A 21,044-nucleotide genomic window follows, 5' to 3' on the forward strand; every position below is an offset into this window, starting at 1 on the left:
ACCCTTAGGTCGCGTGACTGAGAAGCCCGCTCCGCCCCCGGGAGCCGTCAAAACAATTACCTCGAGCGGCAGCCATGATGAATTTAAAGGGGCAGTACCGGCAAGGGCGGCAGCCAGACCGACAGACTGCGGGTGAGTCCGTGAGGGTACCCCCGGGACTGAGGGTTGAGGTCCCGCTACTTCTTTTCCGCACTCCACGACAGATGAACAACCCCCCACCAGCAGATCTCACACAAGTCCAGACAGACTGAAAAACTCCGCCCCCCCCGCGATTCTTCCCGCCCCTCGGCGTCCAGACAGACAGACAGACGGCCTGCCCCGCCCCCTGCTCTACCGACGGACTCATCGACCTCGGGATTCTCAGGTCCATGGGTCCTCGCTCGTGACGCGGACCTCCGCCGCCCACCCGCACCTCTCCCCTGCGCCCCCGCCCATCTCATTCTGTCCCCACCCTGGGCCCCAGGGCAGGTCGACAGGCTGGGTCACTTCTCCGACCGCTTTCCCAGGCGGGGAGATCAACTCCCAGCGCAGTGTTTCCCTGTAACCCTGCAGCCGCTCTGTAGACCTGCCATTCTTCCCTGCATCATCAGGCGTCTGAGAGGCACCCTAAGGTGACTTCTCTCAGAGCCTGTTAGTAGGTGGTCATCACAGAGACAAAGCCATGAAAGTGAATGGGTCAGGAGTGACCAGGTCTTTCTCCTCACCCTTTCCCAGACACGCCCCTTGCCGCAGATCTCAGATCAAGTCCCACTCCCTTCTTGGGAGAAAATAGCTCCCCAGGCCTAGGGTGGGACGTTGGCTCCGGGAAGGAAGAGGGACACACTGGTCGCCTTTGAAGGCCTGTAGGTAGAGAGAGGGAGGGTGCTTGCCCTGAATAGGGCTCTGTGCCAGGTCCTCTGGGTGGCTGTGAGGTAGTGAGAGAAGGGGTGGGAACGCTGGAGTTCTGGACTTTGGGCAGGGCAGATCCTTGTGAGTCCCTGGCTACTGAAAGAGTTTCTTCCGGGCTCTGGCCTGAGCGCCACAGCTGAGGGCTCTGCTCTGTGTACCTACCGGTAAGAGGACTTCAAAGATGAGAAACAAGGCTCTTTTGAGGAAGTAGGAAAAGAGCCCGACACCTGGAGGGTGGGAAGTATGGGCTGAAGGCCTAGTGGGGAAAGAGGCAGAGTTTACCGGGTTTGGAGATGCTGGCCTTAGCTCTGTGGGTGGCGCAGTCTGAAGACCTGGAGCTTTCTGGGTCCCTCTCATCTGGGTCGTGCAATGAAGGTGCCTTTTTTCCCTCTTCTCTCTCTTCCCTGTAACTTTGAAACCTGTATAGTTTCTATTTTTTGAAACCTCTGCACCATTTTCTTTATATCTCCTGTTTGCTTTAACCCTGTTTCCTTTGCAGCTTTCTCCAGACACCCTCTGTGTTTCCTATAATGCCGTCTCTCATCTGATTCCTTTTCCTATTCCTGACCCAAGCTCTCTCTCCAACACTTCCTATTCTCTTCCTAATTTCTAAATCTGCCTGCTAGTTGTCAGTACTTTTGTTCCTTTCGTTGTCTTTCTTCGTTCAAATCGATTCCTCTCCCTCTCTCTTTCCCACCTTAGCTTTGTGTTTAGTGTTGTAGGCTCCTTTCCCACTTGATCACTCTCTCTCCAATTAAACCAGAAGGTCACCCATACTCTCTCTTGTCTCTTCCCTCTAACCAAGGTACTCAACCTCTCTTTCTCATCTTTACCCCCAATGAGCTCTGTTGTTTCTCCTCAGCCCAGGCAAGGTCCCCGTGGCCAAGATGTCAGGCCTGGTGTTGGGGCAGCGGGATGAGCCTGCGGGGCACAGGCTCAGCCAGGAGGAGATCCTGGGAAGTACCCGGCTGGTGAGCCAAGGGCTGGAGGCCCTACACAGTGAACATCAGGCTGTCCTGCAAAGTCTGTCCCATACCATCGAGTGTCTGCAGCAAGGAGGCCATGAAGAAGGACTGGTGCATGAGAAGGCTCGGCAGCTGCGACGTTCCATGGAGAACATCGAGCTGGGGCTGAGTGAGGCCCAGGTGAGAGGGAGGAGGTGGTGCCAAGTGGCCTTGGGGTCTGATTGGAGTTTTGGGGTCATTTAGGATCTCCTTGTCCTAGATGCTTGCCTTCATTCATTCAGTAAACATGTATTAAGTCCCTTCTTTGTGCCGGGCACAACTCTTCTGGGCACTGGAGACACATCACTGAACTCAACAGTCAAAAATCTTTGCCATCTCAGAGCTTACATTCTAGCTGGGGGAGGCAGACAATACACAAATAAGTAAATCGTTCTGTATGTCAGAGTGATAACTGCTAAGAAAGAGGGGTAAGAATAAAACAGAGAAGAGGGTTGGGGGATATGGAGAGAAGATACACCTTTAGATAGCATGGTCAAAGAAAGCCTTCCTGAAAAGGTGGCATTTGAGCAAAGATTTGAAGATAAGGGAATGAGTCATACAATAAATGGGGGAAAATCATCTTAAGCAGAGTGGACAGTACATACAAAGGTCCTAAACTGGGGCCTTCTCGACAAGTTCAATGAGGGACCAGTGTGGCTGCAGGAGAGTGGATGAGGTGAAGCAAAATAGAAATTGAAGTACCAGAGGTAGAATGGTTGGGAGAGAAAGGGACAGATCATGTGAAACTTGAAGGTCATCATAAGGACTTTGTTTTTACTTTGAATGAGATGAAAGCTATTGGAATATATTGAGCAGAGGAGTGATGTGGTCTAGCTTAACATTTTTTATTTATTTTTTTATTTATTTAGAGAGAGAGAGAAAGCATGCAAGTAGGGAAGGGGCAGAGAGAGTGAGAGAGAGAGAGAATCCCAAGCAGGCTCTGCACCACTAGGGCAAAGCCTGATATGGGACTTGAACTCACGAACTGTGAGATCATGACCCGAGTTGAAGTTGGACGCTTAACCGACTGAGCCACCCAAGTGTCCCAAGTCTAGCTTAACATTTAAAAGGTTCGGCTTGGGGCACCTGGGTGGTTCAGTCGGTTAAGCATTGACTCTTGATTTCAGGTCATGATCTCATGGTTTGTGAGATCTCCACTATCAGCACAGAGACTGTTTGGGAAATTCTCTCTCTGTCTCTCTCCCTCTCTCAAAATAAATAAAGCAATATTAAAAAAAATAAAAGGATCATCTGGCTGCTGGGTTGAGAACAGAGACTAAGTGAAAAGGGCAGAAACAGAGGCTTGTGAGGAGGCTATTGTCATCCAGATGGGAACTGATGGTGGCCTGGCCCAGGGTGGTGGCTATGGAGGTGGTGAGAGATTGGATTCAGGGTATATTTTGAGGGTAGAGCTATTGCTACTCAATCCTGCCTCCTGGCTCCTGCCAGTTTTGCTGCCTCCCAGTAGGCTCCCCTTCCACTTATCCCCGACATTCCGATCCAGAGTCGGCACTTACAGGATGTGTCCATCTAGGTGATGCTGGCTTTGGCCAGCCACCTGAGCACAGTGGAGTCGGAGAAACAGAAACTGCGGGCTCAGGTACGGCGGCTGTGTCAGGAGAACCAGTGGCTCCGGGACGAGCTGGCGGGCACCCAGCAGCGGCTGCAGCGTAGCGAACAGGCTGTGGCTCAGCTGGAGGAGGAAAAGAAGCACCTGGAGTTCCTGGGGCAGCTGCGACAGTATGACGAGGACGGACACACCGCGGTAAGCATGCACAGGCAAGGCTGGCTTCGGGGCAGACAGCTGGGAGTCACTATGGACCTGGGGGGCGGTTGCTCCATCTGGTGTAGGGGCCAACAGTGCTGCACAGCCTGCCCCCACCTGGCAGGATGCAGGTCCTGACACCAACTCCAGACAACAGCAAGGTGGAAACAGTATTCACTCATTCAATCGACATTTAATTACATGACAGCTATGTATGCCAGGCACTGTGTGCTCTGCTGGGGTGCAGCAGTGAACAAGGCAGACAGAGTTCTTGCTCTCACAGTTACAGGTTTGGGTGGGGGAAAGGCAGATAAGCACCTGGACAATTCCAATCCAGAATCCTAAGTGCTACAATGAGGGAAAGCATAGCAGAGTCAAGGAAGACCCTCCTAAAATTTGCTCTCAAAATGTGTGAAATTTAACCCTCACTCAACAGTCATTTATTTATCCTTCTGCCTTAGGCAGTGTGAGAGGATGTGTGTAAGGGAGATGTAAAGAACTATAAAAGAGGGGCGCCTGGATGGCTTAGTGGTGGTTAAGTGTCTGGCTTCAGCTCAGGTCATGATCTCAAGGTTCATGAGTTCAAGCCCCACATTGAGCTCTCTGAGGTTAGTGCAGAGCCTGCTTCAGATCCTCTGTTTCACTCTCTCTCTGTGCCACCCCTCCACCCCACCACACTCTCTCTTTCTCAAAAATAGACAAACATTAATAATTTAAAAAAAATTTATGTTTATTTATTTTTGAAGGAGAGAGAGAGACAGCACGAATGGGGGAGGGGCAGAGAGAGAGGGAGACACAGAATCCGAAGTCCGAAGCAGGCTCCAGGCTCTGAGCCATCAGTACAGACCCTGATGCAGGGCTTGAACTCACGAGCTATAAGATGATGACCTAAGCCGAAGTTGCACGCTTAACCAACTGAACCACCCAGGCGCCCCTAAATAAACACTTTTTAAAAAAAGATTGGAAAAAAAAGAACTGTAAGAGAGAGTTTCTGCCTTCTTAAGCCTGTAATATAGCTGTAGGGTCAAGGCTTACACATGAGAAAACGTATGTGACAACATAAAGGAGCAAATGCTCAGTGCTGGGTGAATGGTTGTCAGTATGGGAAGAATTCCAAGATTGGTTTGTGGGGGCTGGAATGGCCTGAGAAGGATTCACAGATGGGGTACAGGGATGGATAGGTAAGATTAAGGTTGGATTTTTTAGCTGAACAGGTTAGGAGTTGGGCTGGATTTTGATGGATGATGATGAGGGGGAGGGAGGAGCTTTCTAGACTAAGGTTGGGTATGTGTCATATATAAGACTCCAGGGCTAGAAAGCTGGCCTGTCCCAGGGAAGTAGGATGATTTGCAAGGGACAGACACATTGGTGAGTCTGGGTGGGAGGGTTGGAGGTGTTTGTACAAGGCTAACATGCCTGGTGGGGCAAAGCAAATTTGCCCATGTGGAAGTAGGTGAGACACTGACGGTTGAGCACTAAGTCCAGAGTGAGTGGTAGCAGTTGAAGGGCACAAGGCTGAGCTCGACCCTTTGAGTACGTGTCAATAAGATCAGACACACTCCCTGCCCTCAGGAAAGACAGGACAGACATATAATCAGTGTAAACACACAGGGATCAGCACTGGGCTATAATTACAAGAGTTGAGGAGGAGAGGGGTGGAGGCTAAAGAATGAGGATACTTAGAAAGCTCTTACTGTGAAGAAAGGAGATTTACAGACAAGAGCAGTATGAGATTGGCGGACAGATGCTGGCCTTCCCAGGGGCAGAGACATGAACAAGGGTCTTCTCACCTGTCAGTGATTTCATGGGTTAGAGAGGCCCTGAAGAGGCTGCTTGGGGATATCTTGGCCTAGACATGTTGCTTCTTCCCTTCCAGGAAGAGAAGGAGGGTGATGCCACCAAGGATTCCCTGGATGATCTCTTCCCCAATGAGGAGGAAGAAGACCCCAGCAATGGCTGTGAGTCTGCCTCTGGAGCTGGAGGGTGAAGGGGGGCAGCAGAGGGCTGGTCCCAGCTGTGGCCTGCCTTGCATACAGGATGCTCACCTTCCAGAAATAGTTTCTGCACTTTCCCTGGATATAGGGCAGGGACTGGGCTAGTGCTTTGATTTCCTCAGCCTCCCCATTATTCATCAACACTTAAACACTTCATGTGTACTGGGCACTATGGTAGGCACTAGGGATACCAAGTTGAGAGTGATGGAGTTCTCGCCAGTAAGGAGCTCATAGTCTAATGGGATAATGACCCTGGAGTCATGGAAGAGCATGAACTCCTCAAGGGAAAGAACCAGGTCTTATTTTTGTATCCCTGACACAGCCCCTGGCTTATCCTGGTTGAGTAAGTTTTTTCGAATGAATGAATTAGTGGGTGAACAAGTTGGTTTGTGAGGGACCCAGGTAGAAAGGAGTGGGCAAAGGAATAGCAGGTTGAGGTGGGTCTTAGGGGAAGGCCTGGTGAGGGGTGGGCACAGGCACGCAACAAGACATGGAGAGGACAGACGGCAAAGGGGAGAAGAAGAGTGCCCTGAGGAAGTCTCCTGTTCAATGTCTGCGATGGTTAGTGTCCCGTGGCCAGGGTGCCCAGCACAGCGGATATGAGATCCCGGCGAGGTTACGGACACTGCACAACTTGGTGATCCAGTATGCTGCCCAGGGTCGCTATGAGGTGGCTGTGCCTCTCTGCAAGCAGGCACTGGAGGACTTGGAGCGCACATCTGGCCGCGGCCACCCTGATGTCGCGACCATGCTCAACATCCTTGCTTTGGTGTATCGGTGAGTCCTGGCCTCTTCCTCTCCCAAATCAGCCTCCAGATTCACGTGTTGAGCCACCTTTGGCTCCCATTCCTCCTCTCCACAGGTACCTCTTCTCACTGCTGGGTCTCCTAAGTGACCCATTAGGGGCCTTCTCTTGCACCAGCACTCTTGTTCTTTCTGTACCTGAGCCCTTGACCTCAGAGACACTCATCTCTCAGGCTCTTTGCTTCTCCATTCTCTCCTTTGGGGAGGGTCTCTTTCCCTCTCTGTTTCCATCTCTTGCATCCGATAGCTTGTCTCCACTTGGTGTGGCAGTGTTCTGCATCCAAGGATAGGTGTGTTGGTGAGCTCTCGCTGCTTACCCCAGGCTTCCTGTCTCCTTGTGGGGGCCCCAATCCCTAAACGTACCTCCATATTCCTAAAGGGAAGGAAGGAAGAAGATGGCTTGGGTCAGAGTTCAGGGTAACCCCTTGTTACTTCTCTCCTCTTCCAGGGACCAGAATAAGTATAAGGAAGCTGCCCACCTGCTGAATGATGCCCTCAGCATCCGGGAGAGCACCCTGGGCCGGGACCACCCTGCAGTCAGTATTCCTTGTCCTCCTTGCTCCATGCTATTTTGGCTTCCCTTAGTTTGTTTATCTGTTGCCCTCAGCCCACTCACTAGGGGTGCTCAGGGAAGAGGCATGAGGGCTCCATTCTTCCAGGACTCTCTGCTAAGGCCAGTGGTTCTCAACTCTCTGAGACCCAATGACTTGATCTTTTTTTTTTTTAATTTTTTTAATGTTTATTTATTTTTGAGAGAGTGAGATAGAGTGTGAGCAGGGGAGGGGCAGAGAGAGGGGGAGATACAGAATCGGAAGCAGACTCCAGGCTCTGAGCCATCAGCACAGAGCCTGACGTGGGGCTCGAACCACAAACTGTGAGATCATGACCTGAGCCAAAGTCAGATGCTCAACAGACTGAGCCACCCAGGCGCCCCCCAATGACTCCATCTTATAACAAGTATTTTCCTGAAGCATAATTCATAGATGCTATAACTGACCTACACATACAATTCCAAAAAGTATTGAGTGAGATTGGGCCACATAGGGCTCTATGCGGAGCCTGCTTGGGATTCTCCCTTTCTCTCTCTCTGTCCCTCTCCCACATGTGCACATGTGCTCTTTCTCTCTCTCTCTCAAAAGAAAGAAATAAACTTAAAAAAAAATAGAATGAGGAAAGTAACTTACAATAAAATAATATATAGTATATGTCACAATGAAATGAAAATGTAACATGGTAACAGTTTTACTGAGTGCAACCATGCAAGAAAATATACTATATGATTTACCTATAATTTAATATAATGTATAACTTTAGATTTAGAAAACGTATAAGACCAGTAAGACATTTTATATAAGAAGTACTAAAAAAATGACAGAGCAGGGGTGCCTGGCTGGCTCAGTCAGAAAAGCATGCAACTCTTGATCTTGAGGCCTATGCCCCACATTGGGTGTAGAGATTACTAAAAACATAGATAAATAAAATTTTTAAAAAATAACAGAGCAGAAGTATTGGTGGGTACGAGACTAAGATCCAGTGTTAGACTAACAACAGGCCAGATTTATTCGTACCTGATAAGAAAAAGAGAGAAATAACCTTAAGTAGGGATAACATGCCAAGACAAATGATCAATTGTAACAGTGGAGAAAATGAGAAGGTATTTTTGCAAATGCGCTGTGTGAAAATAATTGCCTATGTTACAACATGTGATAGGCACAGATGATGTCACTCGGAAAACATAGCTCCTATCTTGGTATCTCGCTAAGTGTCAACAGCTTACAGCGTTTGACTGTCTGGGAGGACATTCCAAAGTTAACAGAGCTGTCCTACACGCGCTGAACATCCTTGGCTTCCCACAGATAATAGTGCCCCCAATCTTTATGGCAACCAAAAACCCTACAAAACCTCACCTACAGAAATATCTAAAAATCCCCCTAGAGGGCGATACCACTCCCAGAGAGGACCTCAGAACCTCCAGTTCAGTTGCTTCTCCCCGCTGTCGCCTCTGGCTAGGACAGCAGAGTCCAATTCTTTTGGGAGTTGTGCAGTGTGGGGCCCTGTGGTGTGGGAGGAGGAGGAACTCCAATGTTCCAGGTCCCTGAAAGCACCGATGCTGAGAGGACGGGCCTGTCTTCCTAGGTGGCTGCCACACTCAACAATCTGGCTGTGCTCTATGGCAAGAGGGGCAAATACAAGGAGGCGGAGCCACTGTGCCAACGTGCACTGGAGATTCGAGAAAAGGTGCCTGTGCTCGCTCACTGTTCCCTGCTGCGGTGACCCTTCCTCCATCATCTCTCTTCCAGATTACCCTCCTCAGTCACTCCTTTTCTCAACCCCCCATCTCTGCCTCTTCCCTCCTGTCATTTCCTCCCCCTTGCTCCCCACGTAGGCATGTGCACACACGGTTATACACCCCCCCCCCCCCACAGTCATTAGCCATCTTTCACTCCTTTACTCCCCTCCAGGTCCTAGGCACTGACCACCCAGATGTGGCAAAGCAGCTGAACAACCTGGCCCTGTTGTGCCAAAACCAGGGCAAGTACGAGGCCGTGGAGCGCTATTACCGGCGGGCACTGGCCATCTATGAGGGGCAGCTGGGGCCGGACAACCCTAACGTAGCCCGGACCAAGAACAACCTGGTGAGGGAGGAAGGGATGAAGTCCTTGGAGAGAGGGGAAGGGAGAGCACCATACTGTGGTACATGAACCTTGTCATCTTTGTGTGTCTGGGGCTGACTTTGGGCTGAGGGATCTGCCTCATTCCAGTGGGAAGGCGAAGTCCCCTAACCTCCTGGGAGTGGAATGAGAACACCCTTGACCCTGCAGCTAGAAAAGGAAGTGTGAAGAGGATCTCTGGGGAAGGTCATAAAGAGACCAAGAAGTGGAAATCCCTGAGCCCTGCTGAGACTTTGTCTCTGTCCTGTGTTTTTGCCTTTCTGCCTGCAGGCTTCCTGTTACTTGAAACAGGGCAAATATGCTGAGGCTGAGACGCTCTACAAAGAGATCCTGACCCGGGCCCACCTGCAGGAGTTTGGGTCTGTGGACGGTGAGTGGGTTGGCCCCGGGGAGAGGGGGAGCTGAAGGGTGGAAAAGAAATGCAGACCACAGGTGGGGGGTTAGGCCCTAGTGGTTCCCAGGCAGAGCCAAACCCCTTTAGTCCAGCTTTAGTCCAGCTGCTGGGTGTCTGGGTCCTGGCTCCCCCCCATACTGTCTAGCTCTGTTCTCTAACCTTACCACTCCATCCTGTGTACCCCTAGATGACCACAAGCCCATCTGGATGCATGCAGAGGAGCGGGAGGAAATGAGCAAAGTGAGTGCGGGGCCCATCCTGGGGAGCCCGAGGCTGCCAGGGCCTCTGGCTTACTCCTTGCACTAGCCCAGCGCCTGACTTACTTCCCACCTGAGCACCAGCCACAGATGCAGGGTGCCTTCCCCAGCCCAGCCTGCACCCGAGCTGCTTGCACCCCAGCATCCCTGTGCTTTCATCTCTGGCTTCCCCTCCCCTCTGTTCTGCAGAGCCGGCACCGAGAGGGCGGCACACCCTATACTGAGTACGGAGGCTGGTACAAGGCCTGCAAAGTGAGCAGGTGAGCTGCCACGGAGAAGCTGTCTTGGCCTCTGACACTCTCCATCCGAGACCTGATCCTGGCCTCTGGGGCCTTTTCCCTTCTTCCCTTTGACCTTCCCTTGGCCTGAGCTCCGCCCCTTCTCTCTCTCTCTCTCTCTCTCTCTCTCTCATTTCTTTTCTGAATCCATCTTTACTTCCTTCCCACAGCCCCACAGTAAACACCACTCTGAGAAACCTAGGAGCTCTGTACAGGCGCCAGGGAAAGCTGGAGGCAGCCGAGACCCTAGAAGAATGTGCCCTGCGCTCCCAGAAACAGGTCAGTGACCAGGAGGAGATAGGGGAAGGAGGTCCGGAAGGTAAGCCCTGGGGATGGGGGACCACTGACACTTCTTGTGAATCTCAGAAGATTAAGAGGAGAGGCTGAGGAGGAAGCCGAGGAAAGGAAGGTGAGACACTCTGTGGTTGTGGTTGTTTTTTAAGTGTGTTCTCACCCTTTCACCTGCCCTTTATAGTCAGGACTCCAACTTCGAGGTTCATATCACCAAATGGGACTATTGTGAGGGAAGCTGTGTGGGGCGCCTGGGTGGCTCAGTTGGTTGAGTGTCTAACTCTTGGTTTTGGCTCAGGTCATGATCTCACAGTTCATATGATCGAGCCCTGCATTGGGCTCTGTGTTGACAGCACAGAGTCTATTTGGGAAAAAAAGCAGACTTAGGAAAAAAAAAAAAAGGAAACCACGTCCTTTCACAATTTGAAGAATCTACTGAGGAGGGGCATAGGTGGTGTGAGTGAGGGAGTTGAGGTTGAGGGGAGCCCAAAGTCAGAGTTTCTCAAATTGTGCGTTGTGACTCATTAGTGTGTTTTTTAAAAAAATTTTTTAGTGTTTATTTTTGAGAATGAGAGAGACAGAGTGCAAGCAGGGGAGGGGCAGAGAGAGAGGGAGACACAGAATCTGAAGCAGGCTCCAGCCTCCAAGCTGTCAGCACAGAGCCCCAGGTGGGGCTTGAACTCACAGAGCGTGAGATCATGACCTGAGCTGATGTCGACCTGAGATCACAACTGACTGAGCCACCCAGGCACCCCTCATGTGTTTTTTTTCTTTTAAAGTTTATTTATTTATTTTGAGGGGGGGGGAGGGGCAGAGAGAGAAAGAGAATCCCAAGCAGGCTCTGCACTGTCAGCATGGAAACAAATGTGGGGTTTGAACCCATGAACCATGAGATCACGACCCAAGCCAAAATCAAGAGTCACTCAGTCAACTGAGCTACCCAGGTGCCCCTCATTAGTGGGTTTTGAAATCAATTCAGTGTGGGCCATAGTTAAAATACGTACGTATCTCTATGTAGGAATGCATTACAAAGAGAAAAGGTGAGTATCTTTCCAGTATGTGTATACTAGGACATCACAAGGGAAAATGTTTTCTTTATTGGGGCCAATGGTGAAAAAAGTTTGAAAGCCCCATCCTGAGTAGTTAAGGAGTTCAGAGTCCCAGCTCCTTCCTTTTCCTTCCAGGGTACTGACCCGATCAGTCAGACCAAGGTGGCTGAGCTACTTGGGGAAGGTGACAGTGGAAGGACCTCCCAGGAGGGCTCTGGGGGCAGTGTGAAATATGAAGGAGGTGAAGATGCTTCTGTGGCTGTGGAGTGGTCAGGGGTGAGTCTCATTATTGCCCCTTGATTTCTCCTGCTCCCTCCTGCTGGTGGTGGTGAGAGGCTCTGGGCCTGCCCATGTAGGACATGAGCACACGTTGTCCACATTCAAGTTCAGTTAACCAATCCCTTTCATGGGTATCTGCAAGCCATCTATGATGAGGCTCTTGTTTTCAATCACTAGGCTTTTGGGGGAGGCGGGATGCGTGCTGAATAAATGGCGGCAGTAGACTCAGAAGCCAGTCTGCATAGGATCTCCTTAGCTTCTGTTCCCCAACCCCTCTCTGCCAGGATGGCAGTGGGACCCTGCAGAGGAGTGGTTCTCTGGGCAAGATCCGGGATGTGCTTCGTAGAAGCAGTGAACTCCTGGTGAGGAAGCTCCAGGGGACTGAGCCTCGGCCCTCCAGGTACACAGAGAGACTGAGAAACGGTAAAGCAGGCCAGTAAGCCCTTGCCTCCAGCTCCTCTTGGCCCCTTGTCTCTGGAGAAGTGTCTTGAAGAGAAACATGGAGGAGGTCAATGGGATGGCCATGGAGAAAGAGTTTGGGAAAAATGGGTGCCCCAGTATTCGGGAAAAGTGTCTGAGGAGATGCTGGTTATGGATAAAGATAAGAGAGTGTGTATGCGTGTGTGTGTGGGGGGTGTCAAATGGTGGGGAGGCAGTGATTTGACATGTGTGGCAGTACCCAAGAGGCCCACAGTGTTAGGGCCACTAATGGGGAAGAGAAGAGGCCAAGAGGCCTCAGTTCTTTCTTTTTGCATTGTAGCAGCAACATGAAGCGGGCAGCCTCCTTAAATTATCTGAATCAACCCAGTGCAGCACCCCTCCAGGTGAGAGCAGCACTCGTGAGCATATTGGTGGATAAGCACGAAAGGGTAGCCATGGATCAAGGGAGCAGAAGTTAGAGAAGAGGAGAGAATCCTTTGGGGTGAAGACTCCAGCCAGGGAATTGGAGTTGGGCCGATGAGAATCAAGCAGACAGCTTGTAGAGGGTGGTGACCACCAAGGGACAGTTTGGGGCCAGAAATGGCAGCAAATAAATTAATCAGGAAAGGAACAGGAAGTGATGTCCTCTAAACTGGTACTTTGGAATTATTAATAATTCAAGAATGATTTGGGGATACTAATTGCTTTTCCTCCTGCAGCCACCATATTCTTCACCTTGGGGACTCACTAGCAGATGAGAAGGGAAAAAGAAAAAAAGTATTAAATTATCTACATTTGAGACAGCAATAATGACTTTTTTTTTTTTTTTTTTTTTTTTTGAGAGACAGAGAGAGACAGAGCACAGGTTGGGGAGGAACAGAGAGAGAGGGAGACACAGAATCTGAAGCAGGCTCCAGGCTCCGAGCCGTCAGCACAGAGCCCGATGCGGGGCTTGAACTCACAAGCAGTGAGATCATGACCTGAGCTGAAGTCGGACAGACGCCTAACTGACTGAGCCACTCAGGCACCCCAATAATGACATTTTAATGGGAAGAGACTATTTGTATCAACACATTCAAAGTATATGCTGATGTTCATGTGGCTCTTCCCAGTGTTTTCTCCACCAGATTGTGGCCTTTTTGAAAATCCTAGAAAAGGCTAAAACTAAACAGAGTCACGGAGCTTGGGACTGAGGTTACAGGCTCCGTCCTAGGTCTACAGATACACTGCAGCCATAAAATGGATAGACTCCAGGGGACAGTCTTTGTGAGGCTGAGGTCCCTGGGCTGATGGCATGGTGTTGTCTGTTTCAGGTCTCCCGGGGCCTCAGTGCCAGCACCACCGACCTCTCTTCAAGCAGCTGACATTCAACCCACCCACCAGGTCTGCTGGGTCTCCCCCCAGACAGCCCTCTCAGCATTCCCTATTGCTCCTGGCTCTTCCAGCCCCAAGGTGGGACAGTGAAGGGAGAGCAGTTAACCAGAAGATTGCTGCTGCCCTAGGGTCTTGGCTCCCTCCTCAGGAATCTGCCTCAGGAAGGACCCTCAGGACATCCTCTCCCCATAGTCCTCTAGAGTAGCTAGCTCTGAGGCCCCCAAGATGCATAAGGAGCAGGTATGCATCTCAGAGATGGAGCCTGCTGCTGGCTTTTCTGTCAGAGGGATGGGGCTGGCCAGCCAGGCTGCCTTGATCTGGCCTCTCTTGTTCCCTCTGCTGCCTCACTTCAGGTCCGTGTATTTCACTTTTCTTAAATAAAAGAATCAGGTAACCATTTTGCCACTTGAGTCCTGACCGAAGAGAGTATGGAGCAAGGGTTGTGTGGGGGCCCTTCACAGAAGGGCAACGGGCAGTGATGGATGGGGCAACACAAGAAGTGTTGATTCTTGGATCTCTCCTCTCTTCTCTTCCCTTGTTTGTATCCTCTCCAGCAGGGCCTGCAGGAAGGCATCTGGGGGATGGGGGAGGAGGCCCACAACCCAAGGAGAAGGTGCTATGGACTGGGTTGTCAGGGACATGTGGTGGCCATGTGGCAGGACCCTGGAGTCCTGGCGCCACTGCTCCGGGCCTGTGAGGCCCTCTGTGGCTGCCCCTCCTCCTCCCAGCTGCTTGGGGGAAGGGAGGTCTAAGCAGGCCTGGGGGGCCCTCCCGAGCCAGAGGGGGATGAAGCACTCACTATCCATCCCCTCTCAGCATATCCTGGAGGCCTGAGCAGCAGCTGGGGCCCATCTTCTAAAGCTTGACTCTTCCTGACCCGCCTCCTACACCCCTTGCTGCTTTCACAACAAAGAAAGAATGTGGGGGTGGTGGCGCTGGGGGTGGGGGGTGCCTGGAACAAGGGCTGCACTGGGCCTCCCCACAGCTGGAGACTTGGCCATGCCCTGCAGCCCAGACTGCCCGGAGATGGACTTGGGATAAATTTGTCAGTTTAACGGCCTTCAGCCAGGCTGAAGTCGAGCCTGTTTGTACCTTTGGGCTCAGATTGGTCCAGAGCCAAACCAGAACCCAGCCATGCACTGGTCCCTCACTTCTTCAGGGGTTCTGCAGTATCTCCGGGCTACCTTGCTTGGGGACATCAAAGACACCCTTCTGTTCTAGGTCTTCCTCAGGATTTCTGGTTGCTGAGAAGTGAGTCAGAGCCCACATTTCCCCACTCCTACCCAGAGAATTTGGGGGAACCGTTGGTCAGAGCCCCCAGGAAGGCCCAGAACTGACAATCCTCCCCAGGGGCCACAAAAGTCACTTTGGTTCTCTGAGTCCCTGCAGACTGAGCGGGCGGTAGGCACAGCCGACGCCCCCCTACCTCGTCAGGTCCCCCGCACTCCCCGGGGCCTCCCTTCTTCAGTCCCCCGTCCATCTCCAGACCCCTCCCCCAACTGCGAGCTCCTCCCCCGCCACGGCGGGGTGGGGGCGTCGAAGGGGCGGGGCGCCGCGCGGCGGCCGGCGGGGAGGGGGCGTCGCGGGGCGGGGCTTGGAGGCGGTGGCTGCGGCGGCGGCGCGCGAGGGTTCGGAGGTACCAGCAGCGCGCGGCTCCGGCTCGGGACGCTTCGGGCTCGGGCTCCGGCTGCGGCTACTGCAGCGGCGCCCGCGCTCCGGTGCGCTCCGCCTCCCGGGCCCGCCGCGGAGCGCAGTTCGCGCGCCCGCCGTGTGCCGGCCGGCTCCTCTCCCCGAACCCGCCGCCGCGATGGGAGCTGCGCCGGGAACCCCGAGCAGCCTCCGCCGGCTGCCTCTGCTCAGCGTCCTGCTGCTGCCGCTGCTGGGCGGTGAGTCGCGGCGAGCTGCGGGAGCGGGACGCGAGAAGCGCGGGAGCCCCGCGGGCAAAAGGGGACACCGGGGAGGTGGCTTTGGGTGGCTGGGCCAGGCAAGACACTCTGGAGTGGTGGCGAGGTCTCGGCGGCCGGTTTGGCTAACCCCCCACGGACTCGCTCGGGCCCCTCTCCCTTCGCGCCCGTGAGGACACGTTTCCAGCCGCCACAGAGTTTTCCCGGTCTGAGCGGAGAGTTTGCTCGGGAACTGCCGGGAGTTGCCGGCTCCCGGGCCCCGGTGGCGAGTTTCTTTTCGGGAGGGAAACGACTCCCTTCTACTTGGGGGGGCGCGATGAGGTGGCTGGCGGCGGGGGAGACGGAGTTCCCCCAGCAGTCTCAGCCTAGGTGAGGGGGGCCGGCCTGGGGCCGGATGCGGGACCGACCTGCGACGCGCAGAGCGCGGAGCTTTGTTACCTACGCCGGCCAGACGCTCCCGGCTTCCCTCCTCCAAGTTCCCGGGCCAGGCTGGGACTCCTGATGGCCCTGCTGGTGCTGGCGGAAGAAGGGGAGAATTAGAGGCCGCCCCGTCTCCTCCAGTTCCTGGGCCCGAGCCCTGAGCCCACTCCCAGCCGGGTCGAATCTGGGGAGCGGAGAGTCCGAGGCTGTCGCGGTGACTAATGTGTGAAGGCCGCTGCCAAAATCGGGCATGGCCGTCCTGCAAAGGTGCGGACGGGGTTTGTTCTGCTCCTTCCTGGATTTCCATCCTGTCTCTCCGCACCGAGAAAAGAAAATCTCTCATTCTACGGACAGAAAGGCAAAAAGAGTTCATTCTGCCCTTTCTTGGAGGGCCTCAGCGTTTTGATGAGGGTGTGGCCGGTATCTACAGGGCAGACAGGACCCGACACCCCCGCTCCCCCCCCCCCCCCCAGCCTTTATTTCCTGACTTGGTCACACCTGAGAGTCACCAATGAGGTGTTGAAGTGCTTTACAGGAAAGCACCAAGCTACCTGCACACCCCCAACGGCCTGGACTGGAAATATGTCCCCCACAACACACACACACACACACACACACACACACACATATTCTCCTCTCTCTCTCTCTCTCTCTCTCTCTCTCTCTCTCTCTCTCTTTAGTAATGATCCTGGCAGCAGCCCTTTCTGGAGGAACTCTGCCCAGGACACCTGGTCCTAGCTTATCACTTTCCTCTTTCTTGGAAGAGTGGCCATAGAGAGGGTGGGGGTAGAGAATAGCCTTTTCTGACATCTCCCTTGGCTTGCCAGCTGTTGAGAGGTTCTGGTGCTTATGGAATCAACATCTCCCCCACCCCTAGTTAAATGGAGAGGTAATTGTAACTCAAGACGGAGAGGTAGGAACAGGCTCCAGGGATTCGTAGGAGGTGTTTCTGGAGCTGCCCTGTGTTCCTTGTGATGTGTAGGGTGGTTATTGCTCATGGCAGAACCCACATCTGCTCCCAGAGGAAGTATGGAAGTTTTTTTGCTCAGCCAGGATCGGGGGCCCAGCCATATGGGTGAGCAGCTCCAGCTCCCAGGCTTCCTAGGTCGGTGGCTGGGTTTGGGTGTGTGCGTCGCCTGATTTGGCTGTCTTCCCTGCTGATGTTTAGAGTTCTGGAGTCAAGGGGAGATTCTGGTGGGGACTGGGCCCTTGTTCGTTCAACAAATGCTAAATTCCTAAATTCCTTGTGTGAGAAGATGACTCTGATGTTAATCGATGTTAATCCGGTGACGGGTGTTTAGCATAGAGGGGGGGTCTTGGGGGAAGTTAGGGCAGGCAGGCTGAGGGCTTGGGACTGGAGGTCTGGAATCTCCTCGGGGGGTGGGGAGATGTCTTGTGCTCAACAAAGGAACATTTTAATGAGAGCCTTAAATCAGTTCCACCAAGTGTGCCTTGGTGTGGAACCTGTCCATGTGCTGTAAACAATTTCAGCCGAGGCTAAGGCGCCTGCTGTCTTCTGGTGAAATCCGGGGACTCAACCCACCCCCAGACGGCATGACTTCAGGGGGCAACGATTTTTTAATAGATTATAGTAGATTTTTCCATCTTACTGTTTAACTATGTAATTAACTGGAGTTTTAGTGAGACCCTGCTGTTAATAAGGCCGGAGTGAGGGACCTACTCTGGCTAGGTTTGTGGATTAGACCATTTTGAAGTTTGGGCAATTATGCTGTAAATGGCTGAGTAGCTTTCCAAACTTTGAGATCCCTGTTGTGATAAATATGGCGGAGGGGGGAAGAGAGGGCTTGGTGTTGAAAATCTGGGAGTCTTATCACCAGCTGTTTGAGTGGTCAGTTGTGGTCACTACCTATCACCATTCCCATCTCCCCTCTCCGGGTTCTTCCTTCCAGGCTCTTGTGTCTTTTGGGCAGATTGAGTTGTCACATTCAGAGATAGGCTGTCCTGCGGATTCCTTGAGGCTCTGCAGCCTGTAATTCAGGCCTAGGAGTTGCTTTTATCAGTGATGGGTTTCCTCAGTTGTTGGGAAGTACCTGCTGTGGGAGGGCAAGGGTAGTCTGTGCACATCACTTGCTGAGGGATCTGATCACACTCCTGGCGTTCAGAGTGGGGCTGAATGGTGGAGAGAGCTGTGCAGGCTGTGTATTTGGCAAAACAGCAACTTGAAGTCTTTGACAGGCCTGGTGGCCCTGGGCAAATTTCTTGACCTCACAGTTTGCCTCCTCTGTAAAGGGACTTAACTTTCTGGAGTTGTGCAGAGGATTAAATGTCATGAAGTCTATACAGGGCCCCTTTCTTGTTCTTCCCTCTCCTGGGGTATGCTTCCCACATACCTTTCCAGCCTCACAAGTCACCCCCAACCAGAAACATTTTCCACCTACTGGACCTTCCATTCCAGCCCAGCTAGTCCATTTACCATCCCCTAAGACGTGTGGTTTCTCAGACCTTTCTTTCCTCTCAGGCCAGTCCTTGGTATGTGTTGCCTCCCCCATCTCTCTCTTGCCCGGCCCCACTTTCACTTTTGTCCCCAAAGCTGTCCCATTCTCCTGCCAGAAAGACGCCTGTAGAACTTTTGGACTCTGTCATTCTTAGGACATGTCCATATTTTTGTCCCATTTGAGTTTTAACTTTCTTTTGTTTGTTTATTTACTTTGAGAGAGAAAGGGAGAAAGCCATTAGGGAAAGGGCAGAGAGAGAGGGAGAGTGAGAGAATCCCAAGCAGGCTCTGCGCTGACAGCAGCGAGCCCATCGCGGGGCTCGAACTCATGACTCGTGAGATCGTGAACTGAGTTGAGGTGGGACGCTCAACTGACTGAGCCACCCAGGTGCCCCTCAAGTTTTAACTTTCTAAAGTGCCCCCCCCCTTGTCAAATTCTTTACAGTATCATTTAAAATGAGTCCTTTTCTAGGCTTATTAAAAATGAACCTTTTGGGTACAAGGCAGAGCAATCAAGGGCAGAAGTAAGCATCCCCTTTACCTCCGAGGTGTTGGGGGTCCTGTACCCTTTCCACCTTCTCTGGGTTGGGGCTGCCTGTTGTTCCTCCTTGTACCTGCTCTGCCAGGACTGAATCAAGGGGTCAGACCATTGTTCCCTGTTTCTGGGCTGTCCATTCTTTGTTGATGTGCTAGGGCTTCTGGCTTTCCCCAGACATTCTGGGCAGGGGCAACCACTTCTACATGTGAAGCTGGCCTGCCTCAGAGTCAAAAACTGGGAGCTGTCTAGGGGCCACTCAAAATAAGGCCCACAGAAAAGTGGCACCAACACTCCCTGGGAGCACAAGTCAGAATTCCAGTCTGCATTTAATAAGCTCCCCAAGGTGGGGCACCTGGGTGGCTCAGTCAGTTAAGCATCCGACTTCAGCTCAGGTCATGATCTCCTAATTCGCGGGTTTGAGCCCCTCTTCGGGCCCTGTGCTGACAGCTCAGAGCCTGGAGCCTGCTTTGGATTCTTTGTCTCCCTCTCTCTCTGCCTCTCCCCTTCTCTCTCTCTCTCTCTCTCTCTCTTTCTCAAATAAACATTAAAAAAAATTAAAAATAAGCTCCCCAAGGTGACTGTACCCCAAAGTTCCAGAAGCCCAGAAGCTTTCAAATTAGGGACCCCGAATCTTGAACAGTATTTGAACATTTACCTTAAATAACTTTTAATTCATGTGAACTCTGGTGTGACATGTGCACTTAAAAATTACCTCACCAAAAAAAGAAAAAAAAAATTACCTCACTTTGGGTTGAATTTGAGTTAGATTTTGTCAGGAAACCTGTCCATTAAACGTGTGACTCCAGAAGGTGTGCGGCGGTAAGTGTGATATTCAATTCCTCCTGGAGCCTCAGCTTTTCCTCGAGGAGCATATGTCTCATTTTATAATGAAAGTCAGCGGAGAGATTGGATTTGTTAGGCAGAAATTTCGTCGGTGGATGACTTTTCAGGAATACATTTGATTCATAAAGGGAGGCGGCGTCTCTGTTGGGCTTTGGCGATGGTTGTTGAATCTTTGGAAGACTTCATGTTTTGGAGTGAAGGGGTTAGTGTGTTTGTGTCTAAGCCAGTGGGGCTTCTGTGAGACTCATCTGGGATGGACGTTGGCCGGTTCCGACTCTAATATTTGAGCCAAGAGCAGTTTGGGGCCAGGGATTCAGTCTTCGGTGTTTTCCTGATGGAAGAAAGGGTCATGAAACAGGGCTGGGTGTCCTTGGCCTGCATCCCTCAGCCTCCTCTGCCCTTCCTAGCCTCAGTAGCATGCTTTTCTGCTCTGTGCCCCTGGCACTACCCGTGGCAGAGCCACATGGAGGGGTTACAGGTTCAGGGCCAGGCTTGCTGGGGGGCGGGGAGGGCGGGCTCTAGCCTTGCCTTCGAGCTGGCTGCCTGCCTCTCTTTTGGATTCCTGCTCTGGCCCCCCCATCGCCTGGTCCTTTTGTCCCCAAAGCTGCCATGGTGACTGGGTTAGAGTCCTGTCTTGGGGTTCTCTGAGTTCATCGCTGAGTGCACATGTGGCCCTGCTGAGCCCCTTGGCGCTTTGGTGGAGCTGGCACAGAAGCTGCTACAGCTAGTCAGTGGTTTGAGGAAGCCCTCTGCAGTGTGTCACTTTTTCCATCCTCTTCTCTGCGTTCAGGCCTTTTCCCTCCCAGTAATGCTACACAGGCGGCAGTGGGGCAGGGAGGAAGCTTTGCTGGAAGGGCTGACGCGCGCAGGCGCCTTTCCCCTCTTGCAGCTTGGATTGGGGTCACCAAGCTCCGGTGTCCCTTTGTGTGATGACACTGACTGAATACACAGGTGAGTGGAACGCAGTCTACTGGGTGTCCTGTGGATCCCAAGTTCCTGCCAGAAGCTTAGACCCCGATGAGCAAGGCTATGCAGTTGCTGGGTTAGGTGGGTATTCAATGGCTGGAAACTAGGTCTGGAGTTATGGGGGTAGGGACTGTGAATCACACGTTAGGAAGATGTAGATTTGTGGTCCAGAGACCACCAGGTAATACAGAAGGAGGGCAGGTAACCAGAGGACCTATTTAAACTTTGAGCTGTCTGGGCCTTACGGTCGACCTGGTCCTGGCTCAATTGCTGCCCATCCGAATCATCAGGGAAGGAGTCAGAAAAGGCATTTTCCTTCCTTATTTGTTAGATTCTGTTGTAATTTTTGAATAGCCAATCCAGGCATGGCTCACATCTCAAAAGGAAATGGCATCTTAAAATTGCTTCCCAGGAAAAGTAAAATAAAATTGTTTCCCAGGAGATTCTTA

At 52.3% G+C, this 21,044-nt stretch overlaps 2 protein-coding genes across 5 annotated transcripts in view; both read left to right on the top strand.

Moving 5' to 3' along the window:
• The first annotated feature begins 46 nt into the window (after positions 1–46).
• KLC4 (kinesin light chain 4) lies at positions 47–13,866 on the top strand. Of its 4 annotated transcripts, none has more exons than XM_086706889.1 (16): positions 47–132; positions 1,751–2,033; positions 3,427–3,657; positions 5,534–5,615; positions 6,218–6,428; positions 6,904–6,991; positions 8,592–8,693; positions 8,918–9,091; positions 9,398–9,497; positions 9,709–9,761; positions 9,968–10,038; positions 10,227–10,335; positions 11,532–11,672; positions 11,960–12,075; positions 12,436–12,499; positions 13,409–13,866. In XM_086706889.1, exons 2-16 carry the CDS (start codon positions 1,776–1,778, stop codon positions 13,457–13,459), a joined length of 1,851 nt encoding a protein of 616 aa, XP_086563015.1. In that variant the 5' UTR covers positions 47–132; positions 1,751–1,775; the 3' UTR covers positions 13,460–13,866. The 4 variants fall into 4 exon arrangements, with proteins under 4 accessions (XP_086563015.1, XP_086563013.1, XP_086563011.1 ...); XM_086706887.1 differs by having other exon boundaries at positions 51–132; positions 226–2,033; XM_086706885.1 differs by having other exon boundaries at positions 69–1,052.
• A 1,209-nt stretch (positions 13,867–15,075) lies between these two features.
• PTK7 (protein tyrosine kinase 7 (inactive)) overlaps positions 15,076–21,044 on the top strand; it is a 64,504-nt gene continuing 58,535 nt past the window's right edge. Inside the window, exon 1 of the mRNA XM_086706902.1 lies at positions 15,076–15,355. Coding sequence (XP_086563028.1) covers positions 15,277–15,355 — 79 coding nt within the window. The 5' untranslated portion in view covers positions 15,076–15,276. The remainder of the gene's footprint in view (positions 15,356–21,044) is intronic.

This window comes from Puma concolor, chromosome B2 (assembly GCF_028749965.1).
Source record: "Puma concolor isolate L17-30 chromosome B2, mPumCon1.1.hap2, whole genome shotgun sequence".
Classification (NCBI taxonomy): Eukaryota; Metazoa; Chordata; class Mammalia; order Carnivora; family Felidae; genus Puma; species Puma concolor.